The following is a 16,745-nucleotide window of genomic DNA, read 5'->3' on the forward strand; positions in this document are numbered from 1 at the left end:
TGGGATTGCAGACATTCTCTCTGCCAACAGCCCCATTCCTCACCCAAACCCACGCACGCAGGGACTGTCATCTCCTTCCATGCAGAATCCAACAGCAGATGCTCCAACTTCACCACAATGGCCTCTTTTAGTATTGGGAGAGTTTCTATACATATGTGTGTATATGTAGATACACAGATATACATATATATGTATCCAGTTCCTGTTCTGTTCCAGTTGCCCTGTTTTTTATATGGTGTATTTGTAAAGGACATTGAGATGATTCTTTTTAAGTGTCAGGAGCTGATCCTTAGGTGGTAATTTTTGTTTCCCATGAAGCTGGACGTGCTGTTGCTGAGGACCAGGTTTTTTGGTTGTTTTTTGGTTGTTTTTCCTAGCTAGCTCATGTCTTTTTGCAGGTGGTTTCTGTATGGTTTTGTACAACTGTGAAGTGCAAGCTGACGTTTCTCGGTTTATTAAACTCGAGTTCTCAAAGGTTTTCTATAAATACTGTTGCTTTTGTTTAAATGTGGGTGTTGGAACTGCACTTCTCCTCTGGCAGCTGGGTGATGGTGATGTACCTCACCTCTCAGGTGAGCTCAGTGTCCCTCAGGCCTTGAAGCAGCTCATTCCTTCTGCTCTGAACATCCCGAAATCACCTCAGTCATCACCTCAGGCTTTCCAACAGTGGTGTGACCTTGCATAGAAGCATCCCTGCTTGTCAGCTGCCCTGGAAGTCACCACCCACAGGGGTGGATGTGAGGGGGGACCCCAGTGCTGAGTTCACTTGGACCGCAGGAACACTGCTGCAAATAAACACTAATTTCTGTGCTGATTTCACTTGGCTTTACTTTGAAATGGTCACTCTGCTCGTGTTGGCACGTGGCTGAGGGAACCAGGATCTCTCCCATGGCCTCTCCTCTGCTCTTACAACAGCTTCTTCCAAACCAAGACTTTCATATTAAAATAGTTTATTAATCTGTTACTAAAATAACTTTTTCCCCCCCACACAGAGCTCTAAAGTGCATTATTTATACTCAGGTTGCACTATAAAAATAACATGCTTTGTAAGGACAGGACACCTTTCCTCCTGTGTTGTCTGCTTTCCCTGGCAGCAGTGCTCAGAGCACTCCCAGTCTCATCCTGGTTTCTGCTTCTCTAAAACATGTCCTAAGCTCCCTGTCAGGTAAGAGAGAGTTAAAAGGGAAGAAAACTAAGCCTAGGACAACCTGGCAGCTTTTGTCAAGGGGTTAAATGCTCTAAACTGGGATTTTAAATGGAAGTTTTGTGAGCTTGAAGGTGGTGGGGTCAGTGATGCTGTTACAGACCTGGCAGGTTTGGGGTAGGGAGATCTGTGAGTACTTTTACCTTAAAAACCAAGGCAAAAGTGCTTCTTTGAACTGCTCAGCAGCTCCAGGCACTGCACTGGCCCTGCAGCACACAGAGGCCTCGAGTGATCCTTGACACATTTATCAGAGTAATGACACAATCAGTGATTAATTGTGGAAGTTCCCCTACCTAGACTAAAGAAACTGAAGTTTGCCAAAAACTTCCTGCACACATTCTCCCCAAATTGGCACAACTGGTGTCTCCTGGCTCTGCCTGATGACTTTTTCTGCCCACAGTTCAGCAGACAAGCTCCTTCCAACCCCGCCACTGAAATGTCTAAGGACAGTTGTGCTTTCCCAGGGCTCCTCTTGGCTGAGATTTTCTGAGTCTTCCCTCAAGTAAGTCAGAGCTTTTCTCCTCTTGTTCCACTCCTATCACCTGTAATCCCAAACCAAACACTTCCCACTTGTACAAAACTCACCCCAGGAAAGGCAGCTGAAAGTAAACATGCAAAGTGCCACAGAAACAGAAAGGGGAGGGGAGAGATGCCTTGGGGCTGGAGCCACCTTCCTGCTCAGGACCTGTGTGACTGACACCAGAGTGTCTGGTGGGCACAGCTGGGAGTGCTGCTCCTTCAGGGATGTGTTTGGAGCTACAGGGAAGAGGCCACACAGAACCAGCTCAGTTTAGACTTTGCTGAGGTCAGACAGTGCAGCTGCCTGCCTGGGTGAAGGGTTGTGATTGAAGCAGCTCCTCAAAGCTTAATTTTAAGGAGAAATTCAATTTCAGTTCATCTTTTTGAGCCCTCTGACATCTCTCCCCACCTCCTTCCAGTGCACAGCCACCATCCCCAGTTCCGTTTGGCGTCACGTATATGAAATAAATTACATTAATTTAATCAAATTTAAATAAACAAAACACTCAAGCGACACCTCCTGTCCAGTCCTTCCCCAGCAGCAACACCGCCTGCCTTGGAGTTCTGCTCTCCCACAGCTTCACCACCTCCTGAGCTTGCCCAAAACCCTCAAGTCTTGACGGGGATGGTTTGCTTGCACGCAGCGCCGCCGCCCGCCTCGGGCAGCCCCGCGGCGTGCTCGGTGGTGGCGATGAGCAGCATGTCCAGCGTGGTCTCGGCGCACTGCGCGATGAAGCGGATGAAGGGCCGCACGTCGCCCTCGTTGGCCACCTCCAGCACGTGGTAGTACTCGGCGCGCTGCTCCTTGCGGATGGTGATGGGCGGGTACCCCGCCTGCATCAGGATCAGGTTCATCAGCAGCCGCGAGGTGCGCCCGTTGCCGTCCACGAAGGGGTGGATGTAAACCAGCTTATAGTGCGCCAGCGCCGCGAACTCCACGGGGTGCAGGCTCATGGCGTCCTCCGAGTTCATCCACTGCACGAACTCCTCCATCTGCTTCTCCACGTCCTGCGGGTGCGGCGGGATGTGGTGGCCCACGAAGACCTGCGTGGCGCGGAACCTCCCCGCCTCCACGGGGTCGGCGTAGCCCAGCACGCGCCGGTGGATGTCCAGAATGTCCCTGCTGGTGACGGAGCCGATGCGCGACACCAGCGTGGTGTTGACGAACTTGAGGGCGGCGTGCATGCCGATGACCTCGTTCTGCTCCGCCAGGCTCTTCCCGGGAACGGCGTACCTGGTCTCGATGATGTGCCGGATCTCGGACAGCGTCAGCGTGTTCCCCTCGATGGCCACCGTGTGGTAGATGTGGTGGTAGTAGGATTCCTCCATCACCCGGCGCAGGGCGGAATTCCCTTTGGGAATGGCCATCACCTTCTTGACCTTGCTGTCGATGATGCTGAAATACCTCTGGTCGATCTCCTCCACCAAGGGCAGCGTCCGGCCGCGGTTGCTCAGAGCCTTCTCGTTGTGGGGGGAGATGGTCAGAGCTTTGGAGTACAGGTAGTCGGCCTGCAGGATGTCCTTTTCCTCCTCTGAAAAGATCCCGAACTCGTTCAGGGCGTCCACGTAGTCCGGATCCATCTTGAGGGCGTACAGGAAGAGTTTGTGGGCCTTCTCCCGCTTCCCTTGGCGCTTCATCTCCAGGGCTTGGTTCAGAGCTGCTCTGGCTTCCAACTTCACCTCTGGAATGAAATGGTAACAGGTAAAGGGTGGTGAGTTTTACTGGAAACCTCTGGAAACCTGGATTCTGTGATCCGTGTGCCTCCCTTCCCACTCAGGATATTCTATGAATGACTGTTCACGGATATAAAAATTGAACAAAACCAGCCTCAGAGAACTGGAACAGAATTTGTGCTCCAGTTTTTAATCCCAGAGGTTTATGCCACGTCTCCAGGCTGAGTATGAGGCAGCAGAGCCATTCCTGGCAGCAAGTGTGGGGAGGCAGGACCTGCGGGCAGCAGGCTCAAGGTGGCCACAGGTGGCCACCAAACTGCTCCACGTGGGAGGAAACAGAGTTCTAACAGTGTTCCCTTGGCACTCTTTTAGGTGAAGTTAAAATGTTAACATTGTTATGCTGGCTGCCAACAGCACTTCTGTTTTTCCACTGAACAATCCAACGTTTTCCCAGCAGTAAGAGCTGTAATGCAAACAAAGATACGGTGCTGGAATAGTAATAATTCCTTTAAGTGTTTTCCAAATTAATGTCCTGGCTGATACTGGCCATGGCTGCAGCCTGATATTGCCTGAAAGGCTGTTCTGTGCCAGGATTTTGGGATTAACGCTGTGTAGCCCAGATTTCTGTGCATTAAACCACCTCTCTGTGTTCCACTTGCCTCCACAGGAGTTACTAGTACTGAAAACATGAGGAAAAACTGAAGAGACAGAGCAGTGCCAGCACAGAGCCCTGGAATGCAGTCAAGGAGCTGGTGAGGGCCTGCCTGACCTCAGGGGCATTTACAACCAGTGTTAATTGCAGTTAATTGCAGTTTGTTACCATCAGGGTACAGTGTCACTCCCATCAGGACACGGTCAGGAAAGGGGTGAAGATCTCTGGGTTGGTGTTGAGGGTGGAAGGGCCCTCTGGGAATCACCCACTGCAAAGCCCTGCCAAGGCAGGGTCACCTGGAGCAGGAAGGTGTCCAGGTGGGTTTGGTGTCTCCGTGGAGGGAGATTCCACCACTCCATGGGCAGCTGTCCCTCATGGAAAGGGACATCCTGGACATGCTCCTCATGCTGAGGTGGAACTTGTGTTTTAGTTTATTGCTCCTTGTCCCCACCGAGCAGAGCCTGGCACCATCCTGACACCCCCTGGAGATGTTTGTATGGATTGCTGGGATTCCAGACTGACCAGGCCCAGCTCCCACAGTCCCTCCTCATCACAAAGCTCCTCCACACCCCAAATCACCTCTGTGGCCTCTGCTGGACCCTCTCCAGCAACGCCTTGACCTGAGAGGAGCTCAGCCATGCCCACCCAGCACCTCTCACCTGGGGATGCTTTTCCCTTCAGCACCAGCAGCTCCAGCCCCTTGGAGGCGACGCTCAGCTCCGTGCTCTGTCCCGTGAGCCGGCCGATCCCCGAGGAGCCCAGCTCATTCCTCAGCAGCGACAGCCCCTTGAGCACGGCGTGGCACTGCTTGTCCAGCGGCAGCAGCAGCACCACCAGCGAGCTCAGCAGCAGCAGCAGCGCGGCCGCCCAGCGCGCCCGGAGCCGCGGGGACAGCCACGGCAGCTCGGCATCGCTCGCCATTGCCGCCAGGCTCATCCTGCTGCCGCCTGCAGCATCTCCCGCCCGCCTGGGAAGGCGCAGCTTTAGCCAGAGCCGGGTCGGAGCGGGGCTGGGTGATGTGCTCTGTTTGTCACAGCCGGGGCGGGCTGGCCCTGCCGCCCCCGGCACCGCAGGGATCCGCTGCGCGCTCCTGTGACAGCAGCGTGGGCACCGCGCTCTGCCAGCCGCTTCCGAGGGGACACGGAGCTCCCCGGCACCTCCCCAGCCTCCTGCGGGCCAGGCCGGGGATCCTGCACCGCCCTGGGATCCCTGGAGCCCGAACCCGGCCGGAATCCCCCCAGGCCTTCCCCCGGACCCGCTCTGCCCAAGACCCTCGGTGCTGTCCTGGCCCCTGCACGGTGCACCCCAGGCTTTCCCTCAGATCCCCTGTATCCAAGGCTCCCGGTGCTGTCCTGACCCCCTGCCCGGTCCCTCCGGTTCCTCCCTGCCCGGTACACCCCGGATCCCCCAGATCCGCTCCGCCCAAGTGCCCCGGTGCTGTCCTGACCCCCTGCCAGGTCCCCCCGCCTCCTCTCTGCCCAGTACACCCCAGGCTTTCCCTCAGACCCGCTCTGCCCAACCCCTCCGGTGCTGTCCTGCTCCCTGCCCTGTCCCTCCGGTTTCTCCCTGCCCGGTGCACCTCAGGCCTTCCCCCAGATCCGCCCTGCCCAACCCCTCCGGTGCTGTCCTGGCCCCTGCCCGGCTCCTCCCTGCCCGGTACACCCCAGGTTTTCCCTCAGATCCCCTGTATCCAGCCCCTCCGGTGCTGTCCCGCCCCCGCCCGGTGCTGCCCCGCTTCCCCGGCTCTCCCCTCACCTTTGCCGCCTCCCGGAGCCGCCCGCTGCCGGCTGCCGCGGCCCCGCCCCCGGGCCCGCCCCCGCGCGCTGCCATTGGCGGAGCCGCCCCCAAGCTCCTCTCCCATTGGCTGCCGCAGCGGACGCGTCTCTCGCGCTCCTCCCCTCCGCTTCCTGCACCGGCTTCCGGGTAGCGCCGCGCCCCGGGCGCGGGAGAGGCTCGTGGAGGGTGAGGAGTGGCGAGCGCTCACGTCAATCATGCGGCGCGTAGCCAATGAGAAGGGAGGATGGGGAGTGGGCGGGCGCGGTTGCCATATAAGGGCATGGCGTGCTGTTGCTAGGTGACGGGAGCGTGGCCTTCAATTTCTGGCCATTTTTCCATGGAAAAATCACCTTTTTCTGTTGATGCAGAGCTCCCCTCGCCTCTCCGTGCCCCTTCTGGATGTTCCACTCTTTATTTGTGGCCTTAGCAGCAGCTGTTCCACGCCTGTGCCTCTCCTGCTGCAGGCCAGGAATAGGGAGAGACTGGAAAAAAGTTGAGGGAAAAGAGAATGCTTTGAATAATTGCAGGTAACTCACTCAGAATCACTGCCTAGCAAGGTGATAAGGTGGTTTGCTACCAGATGGAGACCATCAGCAGGAGGGAAAAATAACCTGGTTTGTCAGAAATTAAATCAGGGTATTTAAATTGTGTTTCAGAGGAAGCTGAGGGGAGACTCCACAGATGTGCCCGTGCCCAGCATCCCAATCCATGCTGCCCCCACTCCATCCTGAATGGAGTTTCCCCGAGACAATCCCCCTTTCAGGCTTGTTCTCAGCAGGAAAAGCAGCTCCGTGGTTCTGCTGGCTGCCAAGAGCAGCTGGGTGAGCTGGGCTCACCCCTGACCCAGCCCGGCGGGACCAGCCCTGGGCTCTCTGCAGCACACGGAGCCCCAGCCCAGCCCTGCAGCCCCAAACTGTCCTGAGGCAGCTTTGGAAAGGCTGCAGGGAGCTTCGGGGGTAACCAGCACTGGAAGGACCAGATAATCTCTGTGAGGAACCTTCAACACAAACCTGGGTTTTCCTCGGGGATCTGGCACCTCAAGCTGATTCTGGGATAATTGAGGATGAGTTTTCCTTTTAGAAATGGTGAGGAACACGCTCAGGATCCACTCCCCATTAAATCCACTCCAGCAGAGTGGGGCAGCCCGCAGTGCCCGCAGTCCGTGCCAGCTCTGGAGCCTCCCGGTGCCCTGGGCATGGCCCCAAGGCAAAGCCGACGGTGCCACGGCACCCCCGGGGCCCCTGCGGAGGATCTCCGTGTGTGACTCTGCCAGGAGCAGCAAGGGGCCACCCCAAAGGTGGGAGGGAAGCTGTGGAATGCTGGAGCTGCAGCCTGGGTGGGTCAGAGCTCCCGGTCCTGCTGGGAATTCTCCATGCAGCTGTGCCAAACAGATCCCACCGCGATCCTCAGGGGAATTTGCTCTCGGAGCAGCGTTCCAGAGGGATCCTGGAAGCTTCAGCGCCAGGCTGGGGTTTGTTCCCGTCCCTGGATGGGTTTGGGAGCGGCGGGCTGGCCGCAGCCGGCAGAGGGCACTGGCTGATCTCTGCTCCATGGAAACATCCCGGCCCCTGCCTTCCCCTGCCAGGACCTGCCCGTTTCTGCCCGCGGATCCATCCTGGAAAACACACCTGGAGGCTGAGCAAGGCCCTGGCTGCCTTCTGGAGCTGTTTGTGCTGGGGTGAAATTCCCTGGGATTTCAGAGGTTCCTGGGGGCCTGGCTGTACCAAGCTGGTGCTTCCCAAGGCTTGCCCAGTGAGCTGATCCTTGGGATAATCCTCCCTGGCACCCCCTGGGGATGTGACCAGCCCGAGGCATCAGAGCTGCCTCTCCCAGGCCGGGCTGGGCAGCCCGGGGCAGGGGAGGTGCCCTGGGGCGATCAGGGATGGGGGACCCCAGGCAGCTCTCCCAAACGCAGTTTGTGGTCCCCGAGGTGTCACAGCAGCCCAGGTCGTGGGTGGCACAGCCTGTGCCCACAGCTGGCAGCTGCAGCTGCCTAGAGACCCTGAGTTTAGGTTACAAATGCATTATATACTTCTTTGCTGAGCATCTTAATCCAGCAGAACCAATCTACACCTTAACCTTTACCTGTAGCCTCTCATAACCACTACAATTACCACATTCATGTCACTGTTCTCCAATCACTAAAGGTTAGTGCATTACAGTTCAAGCTAGAAGTTGTTTTTAACCTTTCTTGCAGTGGAAAATTCTGAGACCTTTTTTCTACTTGCAGCATCTGCTGACTTGTTTGCCTGTGCTATTTTTCTGCTTGGTAAAAAAATCTTCTTGTTTGAGGTGGGTTTATCCTTTGCTCTAAGTCATAAAATCCCCCCCTTTGCCTCCTCTGTTATCCAGTATGACTGGCTCAGCAATTCTTTTATTCTATATCAAAACTTGCTTCCATCTCTATTCCTTCTTCAGATTCTATATTCAAAAATCCTTCTGCCAAGCTTCCACATCTGTGAGACTTTCTTGTCCAACTTTCATCCTTCCCAACAACCTGCAAGGTCCCCTCCCACCCAGACCATCCCTGGGGTGCCAGAGGAGCAGTGGGATGGGGGTGGGCACCTCTCCTGCCACACGCAGAGGGGACATCACCCCGTGTCACTCCCTTGAACGTGACACAGCCACAATTCCCCCCATTTCCCACCTCCAGGGCTCCGGGGCGGGACAAGCAGGGTCAAAACAGGCAGGAGGGTGGGGGCGCAGTGCGAGCAGATTGCAAAAGGAGATATTTTCACTTTAACTCCTCAGCTCTCCCCCTGCTTGGGTCCTGAGAGCTGTCAGAGCTCAGCAGGTGCCAGGGGAGACCTGGGAGGGCACAGGAGCAGGGGTGGCTCTGCCTGTGGCTTCCCTGGGGCTGCCAGTGCCCCCAGCCACGGGGACAGCGCTGGCCCCACGATTTTCTGTGCCCAAGGATCCTCTGCTGGTCTTGCACGGCCTCCAGCTCTTCCCTGCTTGGATTTCACTTCAAACCCCACCCTGTCCTGGATCCTCCTGGATTTTTTTTTCCTTGGTGGTGGTCAGCTCCCTTTTGAAATCTGCCAGTAGAGATGACTGTAAAGGCTGCTTCCATTTTGCCAGGTCACCTGCTGCAGTGGCCAGCTTGTTCATCAGTATTTCTGAATCAATTCCACTTCAAACTCCCAACCTTGTCCCTAATATCCCAGTTAGATCCTTCCTTATTCTGCTCCTGAGGTGTCCTTGTCTTTGTGACCACCTTGTCCAGCCCTCAAAGGATGTCCTTAGGAAAGAGGAGCAGGCTGGTTGGATTTTTGAGGTGTTCATTTGCCTTAGCATTTCAACACATTTAGAGCCCATTCTGGATTGAACAGTTGTTGCTCAGGGATCCTCTGCTGGCCTTGGACAGCCTCAAGCTCTTCCCAGCTTGGATTTCACTTCAAACCTCCCCTGTTCAGGTGTGAATCCTCCTGGATTTTTTTTTCCTTGGTGGTGGTCAGCTCCAGGCTGGAGCCAGCAGGAAATTCCCCGTGGGCAGCATTCCTGCCCTGGGGCATTCCTGGGTGCAGGATGGGGCTGGGGCCACCCGGGAGCGCTCTGGGGACAGCCCTGTGCCCTGGAGGGACATTTCCCCTTAAAGGTGGCAGGAGAGGGGATGATGCTCGGTCACCATGGCAACGGCAGTGCAGGGATGCTGGGGACACAGCTGTGTCCTGGCAGAGGTGCTGGGCAGCTGCTGGAGCTCTCCTCTCCTGATCCCGGGCTCAATCCCAACATTTCAGGCAGTGTGAGCTACCAGGGAGGGGCTCCGCTCAAGCAGGGTGCCCCGGGCAGGATTTGCAAACAGGAATATTCCTGAAATCCAAGAGCTATTTAAGGTTTTAAATCCCAGGAAGAGAAACAGGAGCTCTGGAGCAGAGGCCTCAGGAGCCACCTGCCACTCACATTTTGCTTCTCCCTGGATCCAAGTTTCCAAAGGCTCCCAGAGCCTGGGATATGGAAATGGCTCTTGAGATGTGCTGATTGTGATAAATGGGAACCAGAGCAGGTGGGTGATCCTTTAGGAATCATAAATCCCCTCTGTGGTTGCTGAGACTGAGGAAATCTGGCCGTGGAATTCTGCACCACTCTTTCCTCAACATGTCCACTCAGGAACTGGGCAGGATTTGGGAGAAGAAATGGGTTTGCAAATGGAAGAAATGGGTTTGCAAATGGAAGAAATGGGTTTGCAAATGGAAGGAATGGATTTCAAACCTGTGCTGTTCAGCAGAGCTCAGAGAGCCCCCTTGGAATCAAGGAGCCAGAGCCTGTGTCATTCCCAGCTTTGCAGGGTGCTGTGTTCATTTTCCTGCATGCTGCTGGATAAAATGGATCCTGTGAAATTCCTCTAAGCTAAAAGCTCCCCTCTCCCCCTGTCAGCAGGGAGCAGCCCCTGTTTGTGGAACTCTGTGCTTATCAGGTGCCTCCAGCACTCTGCAAAAACTCAGAGTTGGGAAATATTTCCCTTTTTAAGGCTGGGTTTAATTCCTTTGGAGCTGGAATGTTAAATTCCCCCAGCTGGGCTTTGCTTTCCACAGGAAGAGGCTGAGCTGGAGCAGGAGCTGGGTGTGAACCTCGCTGGGCTCTGGGAGGGGGCAGTGCCAGGCTCCCTGTCCCTTCCCAAAAGGAATGCCACTGGCAGCTCCCTGCTGGCGTTTGGCAGCTGAACAGGAGCAGTGGGAATTTGGAAATAAACCCAGCAGAGGGGTGGAAAACCCCAGGATCTAAAGCAAGCAAGAGAAATCTCATTTTCTCCTGGAATTTCAGGGGTCTGAGCAGCAAACAAACAATTCTTTCCCTGTGCCTTGGCTGGGTAGGTCCGTAATTCCTGAGAGACAGGGGAGCAGTGCTCCAAACTCAGCTGCTGGCTGCTGGATAACTGGGAAAATGCCCGGATAAATCAGGAGAGACTGCAGGGCCTCCAGAGGTGCCTCCAGCCCTGCTCGGGGAGCCTTGGCAGTGCAGGGCTGGGGTCTGGCAATGCAGGAAGGAGCAAAGTGAGGAATGGAAGGAGAAGCAATTCCATGTTGTGCTCCCTTGGTGGGAAATCTGTTGGGATATAGGAACTGGAATTTTGGCTGGGATGTGGGCAAGGCAGTGCTGCTGAAGAGGAATCAAAAGGAATGGGTGTTTCTTTCCAGCATGTTTTGGATTTCTCCCTGTTCCCATGGCACAGGAATTCAAATCCTATTCTCCTGTTGGGAAGGAAAATTCCCTTTCCTTCACCTCTTTTACAAATTGGAGATAAACCAAGTGATTCCAGGAGGCTGCTGGGGTGGGAGGGGGCTCAGACCTCCCAGGGAATGGCTCCAGCAGCCTGTGGCAATTTCAATTTCCATGGAAAACCAGCCCAAGCCTTCCCAGCTCAGCTGGCATTTTTCTGGTATCCCAGTGATGTTCAAATCAATTCTCTGCCTAATTAGCTTGTAAACATTATTCCAAGGGGGTTTTGACCCCTCTTTTTAGGTGTGTTAGGCTGTGGAAGGAGAAATACATCAGGAAAAGCACAGGAAAAAGCATCTGGTTCTCTCTCTTCCAGCACAACCTGGAATGGAATAAAGACACAGCTCTGGAATTGCCTTTTCTTGTGGGGAGGGCAGAGAGACTCTTGGAGGTGTTGAAATTGAGATTTTGCTGAAGGATTGGAACACCAAGTGTTGGGAATCAGAGCAGAGGGTGGGAAGGTTCAGGGTGGCAGCAGGGAGGCTGTGGGTGCACAGGGCAGGAGTGGGAGATGATCAGCCTTGGGAGAAGTGCCTGAGGGTCACATTCCAGCAGGAACTGGGGATGTGTCCCAGCATCAGCTGAGTCCCCTGTGCCTGAGTTCCCCGACATTCCTGGAGAATGGATCAGGATCCAGAGCACAACTTCTGGAAAAGGCACCCAAATAAGGGCAGCTTTGACAGCAACTTTTTTTTTTTTTTTTTTTTTTTTTTGGCCAAGTGTTTGTGGAAAATCCATCAGGAATTTGCCTTTCACTGTGATTTTTATTGCACCTTTGGGGTCTGAGTGAGCTGTGCCCTCTCTCCAGGACCTCCCTGGGTGGGATGAGATCCAGGGAAAGCTGGAAACTTGGCAAACTCCAGTGGCAGAAAGTGAACCTGCTGTTGCTTTTTAAAGTCTGAGAGCAAACACATCCCAGGAACTGCCAGTCCATGGAAAACTGAGATAAGGGAGTCTCTGGGTGCCTCTCCTGGTTTCCCATATTTATTTGATAACTGGTGAGTGCAGCAGGCACTGGAGGATAAAAATAAACGAGGGAGCTGCTCCATGGGACCTGGGACAGGCTGGACTGGAGGGGAATGCTCCTTGGTGCCACCTCAGGAATCCACATTCCTGGTTTTTAACGTGGATTTGCAGCAGGATCTTATCCCAGGGCAGTGTGGGTGTGCCCCAGCACCCTGCTCTTACTGGGGTTACTGGTCCAGCTCTTACTGGGGTTGCTGGTCCAGCACTCCTTCAGGGATCCTGTCCTGGCATTGCTGGGATCCCTCTTTCCCTGGCATCCTTTGGAGCAGCTCATGGAGCCCACCCGGCCTCAGCACCATCCTGGCACTGGTTTGTACTGGAAGCACTGGGAGGGGTGGCTGTGGCCAGCTGGGATGGGGCAAGGGCTGATCCATGAGCTGGATATCCCTGGGGGATTCATTTTCCCTGCGGGAGTGTTCTGGGTGCTGGAGACACCCAGGAATCCTTGGATCCGCTGGGATGAGCTCTGGATCCTCCACCCACAGCCCTGATTCCCTCCCAGCACAGATCCCTGGATGGGCCCAGAAGCTTTTTCCCCCATTTTTTATCTTTTTTGGAAAGAAAATCCAAAATTTCTTTCCCTCTTTCCATCCTGGAGCAGCTCTGGGTTCCCTTTGGCCTCAGGATCTTGCTCTTTTCCTTGGCAAGGGATGTAAATTTTCCCAAAGGAAGGGGAAGGGAAGGGGAATGCACTGCTGCCATAAATCCCAGGAATGCCAGGAGCCATGCCAAGAGCTCTCCCATGGCAAATCCATTGCCAGGGCTCCTGAAGGAGGAGCTGCACTTTGGATGTGCCAACGTCTAATGAAGGCAGAGCCTCCAGGCTTCCATTAATTAACAAATTAGCTCATCAAGAGACTCCCTAATTTGTCGAATATAAAGCTGCCCTATTAATTAAACAAGAGGACAGATTTTAATTTGCCAGAGCGCACATTTAATTGATAAATGACTCGTTTAAATCCTTCATGGTGGGATTTTCCAGGAGCAACGATGGGTGACGAGCACGTGGAGTCCTCAGAGCAAGGAGGGATTTGGGATCTCCAATATCCCATCACCTCTCTCTTAATTGACCCATCCACTAATTGGGTCTGCTTACATCCAGCCTCTCATTCCTCATCCCCTAAATCCCATTAGCTCCCTGTTTTCCACAGGGGAATTGTTTTGCAGGAGCTCCTCACCAGCAGTGCCAGGGATTTGCTGGCTTGGGAAGATGCCAGGGTGAGGGATACCCCACATTCCAGGTGGGATATCCAGGGAAATGCTTTAGTTTTAATTAGTTTTTAGTTTTAATTCCCTTGGGGATTATGGCTCCTTGAAGGCAGCTTTTGCTGGCGTTGGAAGTGGCCGGAATTCCATGGCCAGAATTAATTCCTGCACTTGAAGGCCGGGGATAAATCAGAGGTGCCCTGACATTCCAATGATCTCCACACAGAATTAATTCCTTGGACATCCTCTCCCCAGCCAGGGAACCCACATCCAGCCAGGGTGCCCCAAGTTCCCTTTTCCCAACCTGTTTTTTCCCCCAGAATTCTTCAGGGAGAGTGAGTGAGTTGTGTGAAGTCCTGCCTGAATTTTCAATTTAGCCCTATTGATTTATAAGGTATTCCCAAGGTCTGAGTCCTTCTGGGAGCAGCTGGGTGTGAGCTCCATTCTCCATCAGCCAGGAACTTTCTGCACCCACTCCAGGCCATGGAAAACAGGGATTCCCTGTGCACTGCTTGGGGAATAAAAATCAGGAATTCATGGGTGTCAGTGGATCTGGCTTCCACCATCAGCACCCTCTGGATGGATCCTGCATTTCTGGGTCTATTTAAATAATTCTGAGGTGACAGCTGGGTTTTGGGACCTGGCTCCTGTGTGGGAAATGTATCCAGCACCGGGCTGAGCTCTGGATATTGGGATCAGTGGATATTTGGATCCAGATCCATCCAAGGAAGATGCTGTGGGGAACCCCAATGAGGGCACAGGTGCCCCCACATCTCCCTGGCACCACTGAGTGCTCCCTCATTTCAGAAATAATCCCAGCCTGGCAAAGGCTCAGGAATAAATCATATTTTCATGTTATTTTTACAAATTCCAGGGAAATTGGCGCCCAGTGAACCTGCACCAAGGCCACTCCCAGCCAAAAAGAACCCGAAAAAGGCATGGATTGCTCAGAGCTGGCAGGAATGCTGAACCTTGCACAAGGAGCTGCTTCCCAGCCCAGAGCTGGGCTCTCCCTGGGTGGGGAGCAGGATGGGGCCATGGGCAAAGGCAACTTCGAAATCCCTTGTCCCTGCAAAGCTCTGCTCCGTGGAATGGTGAGCTCCCAGATGTTGGTGGCAAGGAAAACTGGGTTTATTAATTAAAAAATAAGAAATAAAGCAGGTTTCCTTATGGATGTTTGGGAATTTGAAGGAATCTGTTGTTATTAAGTCACTGTTATTAAGACAAATCCAATTGGTGCCTTAAAGGGTTGGGAGTTTCCTGAGGGGTTTCATCAAGCAGATCCCACTGATTTGTTTGCTGGGAGATTTCAGGAATACTCCCCTCTGTCCATGTTTGGTGTCTTCACTCAGCAGCACGAAAAGCACATCCAGAGGATTTTTGGATGATGCTGGAGGAGTTCAGGGTGAAAGATGAGCCTGAATTCAGCTCCAGCAGCTCCCAGCACGAGCTGAAAGGAATTGAAGGAATTGAAGGAATTGAAACCTGTCAGCAGCTCCCATTTTCCAGTGGGAGTCCTGGAGCCCTGTAGGCATTTGAATGGAATTCCTTAATTTTTAATTGAATTTCTTAATTTTTAATTGAATTTCTTATTTTTTAAATGGAATTTCTTATTCCAAGGCCAGGTTGGATGGGACTTGGAGGAGCCTGGTCTGTGGAAGGTGTTCAAGTCCATGGCAGGTAATGGAATGGGATGGGTTTTAGGTTTTTCCAAACCAAACCATTCCAGGATTTAATGCCACCTCTGCTCATAAATCCCTGGGCAGGTGACAGGTGACATCCTGTCTGTCCAGGCAACAACAAAGTGTCCATGCCTGGCAATTCCTCATCCCTGCTCCAGGAGCTGTCAGTGGCCCGTGACAGCTGCAGCAGGAGCTGGAAATCGTGGATAAATCTCCTGATGTGGCACTTCCATCACTCCTGGGGAGCAGGATGGGGGTGGGAGCGGGTGGGTGATGCCACAGATGGGGGAATCCATGGAACAGGGCCCAGCTGTGCCCCGGGAATGCTCCCATCACTCCTCCTCTGCCAAGGGTGGGGTTTGGGAGCCGAGCACTCGGAATCCTCCCCTGGCCCGCGGGCTCAGATCCAGCCCCGAGGGAAGCACGTGGGAAAATGGGGGGAATGATGCCAGACTGGGGGCAAAGAGAGGCTCTGGGAGGGTGTCTGGGGGCTGAACCGGGTGGGGATGCCTGACCTGCCCGTCCCAGGGGTGGGATGCAGCAGGACAAGGAGCCAGCCTGAGGAGCACAGCGGGCTTTGGCCACCCCGTCCCAGCCCCGCTGAGCTTCTGGGGCTATTTATAAGCTCGAGTTGCACAAGGTTGGGGCTGGGATTGGGTTTTTTTTGTTTTGTTTTGTTTTGTTTTTTTTTGTTATTTTTTTTTCCGTGGTTGTATCAAATCAGCGAAAAAAAGGGAACGGGAGCCGTCTCCTGAACATCCTGTCTGTGGCTTCTTTATTTGTGCAGGGAGTTTGCGCTGGGATCGGGAGGCAGTGACGGGATCCGGAGCTCGGGACCGCAGCGGGTGTGGAGCCAGGGATGAGCTCCCTGGGGGAAAGGCAGGGCAGAGTTATCCCTGGGATAAACCCAGCTCTAAAACCCGGCTTTTGGAGCTGGGATCTGCAGTGGGAGCTCCTCTCTTGTCCTGGTAGCTGAGCCCAGCTCCTTTTCCAGCCGTTCCCATTGATCCCCACGGCTCCGCCCGGGGCGAGGGAAAGTGCTGCTGGATGCCGGAGAAAGCTCCCCCGGAGAGAGAAAACTTCCAAACTTCCTCCGAATTCTTCCCCATTGACTGCCGCATCTGTTTCGGGATGAGTCAGGCGGGTTCCCAGCGCCTGTGTGGGAGGGAAGGAGGGCGAGGACCGGAGGGGTCGGACCTGCCGGGCTCCGGCCGTGGTATCCCGGCTCGATCCGCGCATCCCGATCCGCGCATCCCGGCCCCATCCGCGCATCCCGGCCCCACCCGCGCATCCCGGCCCGGCAGGGAGCTGCTCCAGGGCGTTTAATCAGCCCGAATCAATTTAGAGCTTTAATTGCTCTGCTCGGTGTGGGTGGCACTCGGCGCTTGCCAAGGACACGACAACTGCCAGAGGCTGCTCGGGCTGCGGCGCCTGGAATTGCCTGGAATTGCCGCTCCCGACGGCTGCTCCCGCGCGGATCCTGCTCCGTCACCAGCCCTGGGAACAGGGATTTGTCCTTCCGCAGGGCTTTGCTGAGCAGGCGGTGCCGAGAGCCCCGGAGGGAAACCCCAACCCACAAACGACATCCCGAGTCAGTGTTTCCCTTGCTAAAGGCAGGGATCGGTGTGAGAGCAGCATCCCGCATCCTGCCGGGCGTGGGGAAGCGGCAGGTGCCTGGGAAAGGAGGCAGGGCCAAGGGATGGGTTGGTTCTGTGGGGCTGCAGAGCTCGGAGTGCTGGGAACGCTGGGATTGTGCCAGGTCTGGGCTCTGCACCCCCCGGAGCTG

The 16,745-nt window shown here is 54.7% G+C and overlaps 1 protein-coding gene and 1 long non-coding RNA gene across 3 annotated transcripts; one reads left to right on the top strand and one right to left on the bottom strand.

Annotated features, from left to right (window-relative positions):
- Positions 1-344: 344 nt before the first annotated feature.
- On the bottom strand, positions 345-5,850 carry FICD (FIC domain protein adenylyltransferase). 2 transcript variants are annotated; one of them, XM_039724897.1, is made up of 3 exons: positions 5,805-5,850; positions 4,709-5,139; positions 345-3,405 (listed from the first exon to the last, which is right to left on the bottom strand). In XM_039724897.1, exons 2-3 carry the CDS (start codon positions 4,983-4,985, stop codon positions 2,333-2,335), a joined length of 1,350 nt encoding a protein of 449 aa, XP_039580831.1. In that variant the 5' UTR covers positions 4,986-5,139; positions 5,805-5,850; the 3' UTR covers positions 345-2,332. The 2 variants fall into 2 exon arrangements, with proteins under 2 accessions (XP_039580831.1, XP_039580830.1); XM_039724896.1 differs by having other exon boundaries at positions 4,709-5,016; positions 5,805-5,844.
- A 5,928-nt stretch (positions 5,851-11,778) lies between these two features.
- LOC120509705 lies at positions 11,779-14,451 on the top strand. The gene is made up of 2 exons (XR_005629320.1): positions 11,779-12,380; positions 14,152-14,451. It is a non-coding gene; the product is annotated as an uncharacterized LOC120509705 (long non-coding RNA).
- Positions 14,452-16,745: the final 2,294 nt, after the last annotated feature.

Source organism: Passer montanus, unplaced genomic scaffold (genome assembly GCF_014805655.1).
Source record: "Passer montanus isolate IOZ18808 unplaced genomic scaffold, ASM1480565v1 scaffold53, whole genome shotgun sequence".
NCBI classification, from domain to species: domain Eukaryota; kingdom Metazoa; phylum Chordata; class Aves; order Passeriformes; family Passeridae; genus Passer; species Passer montanus.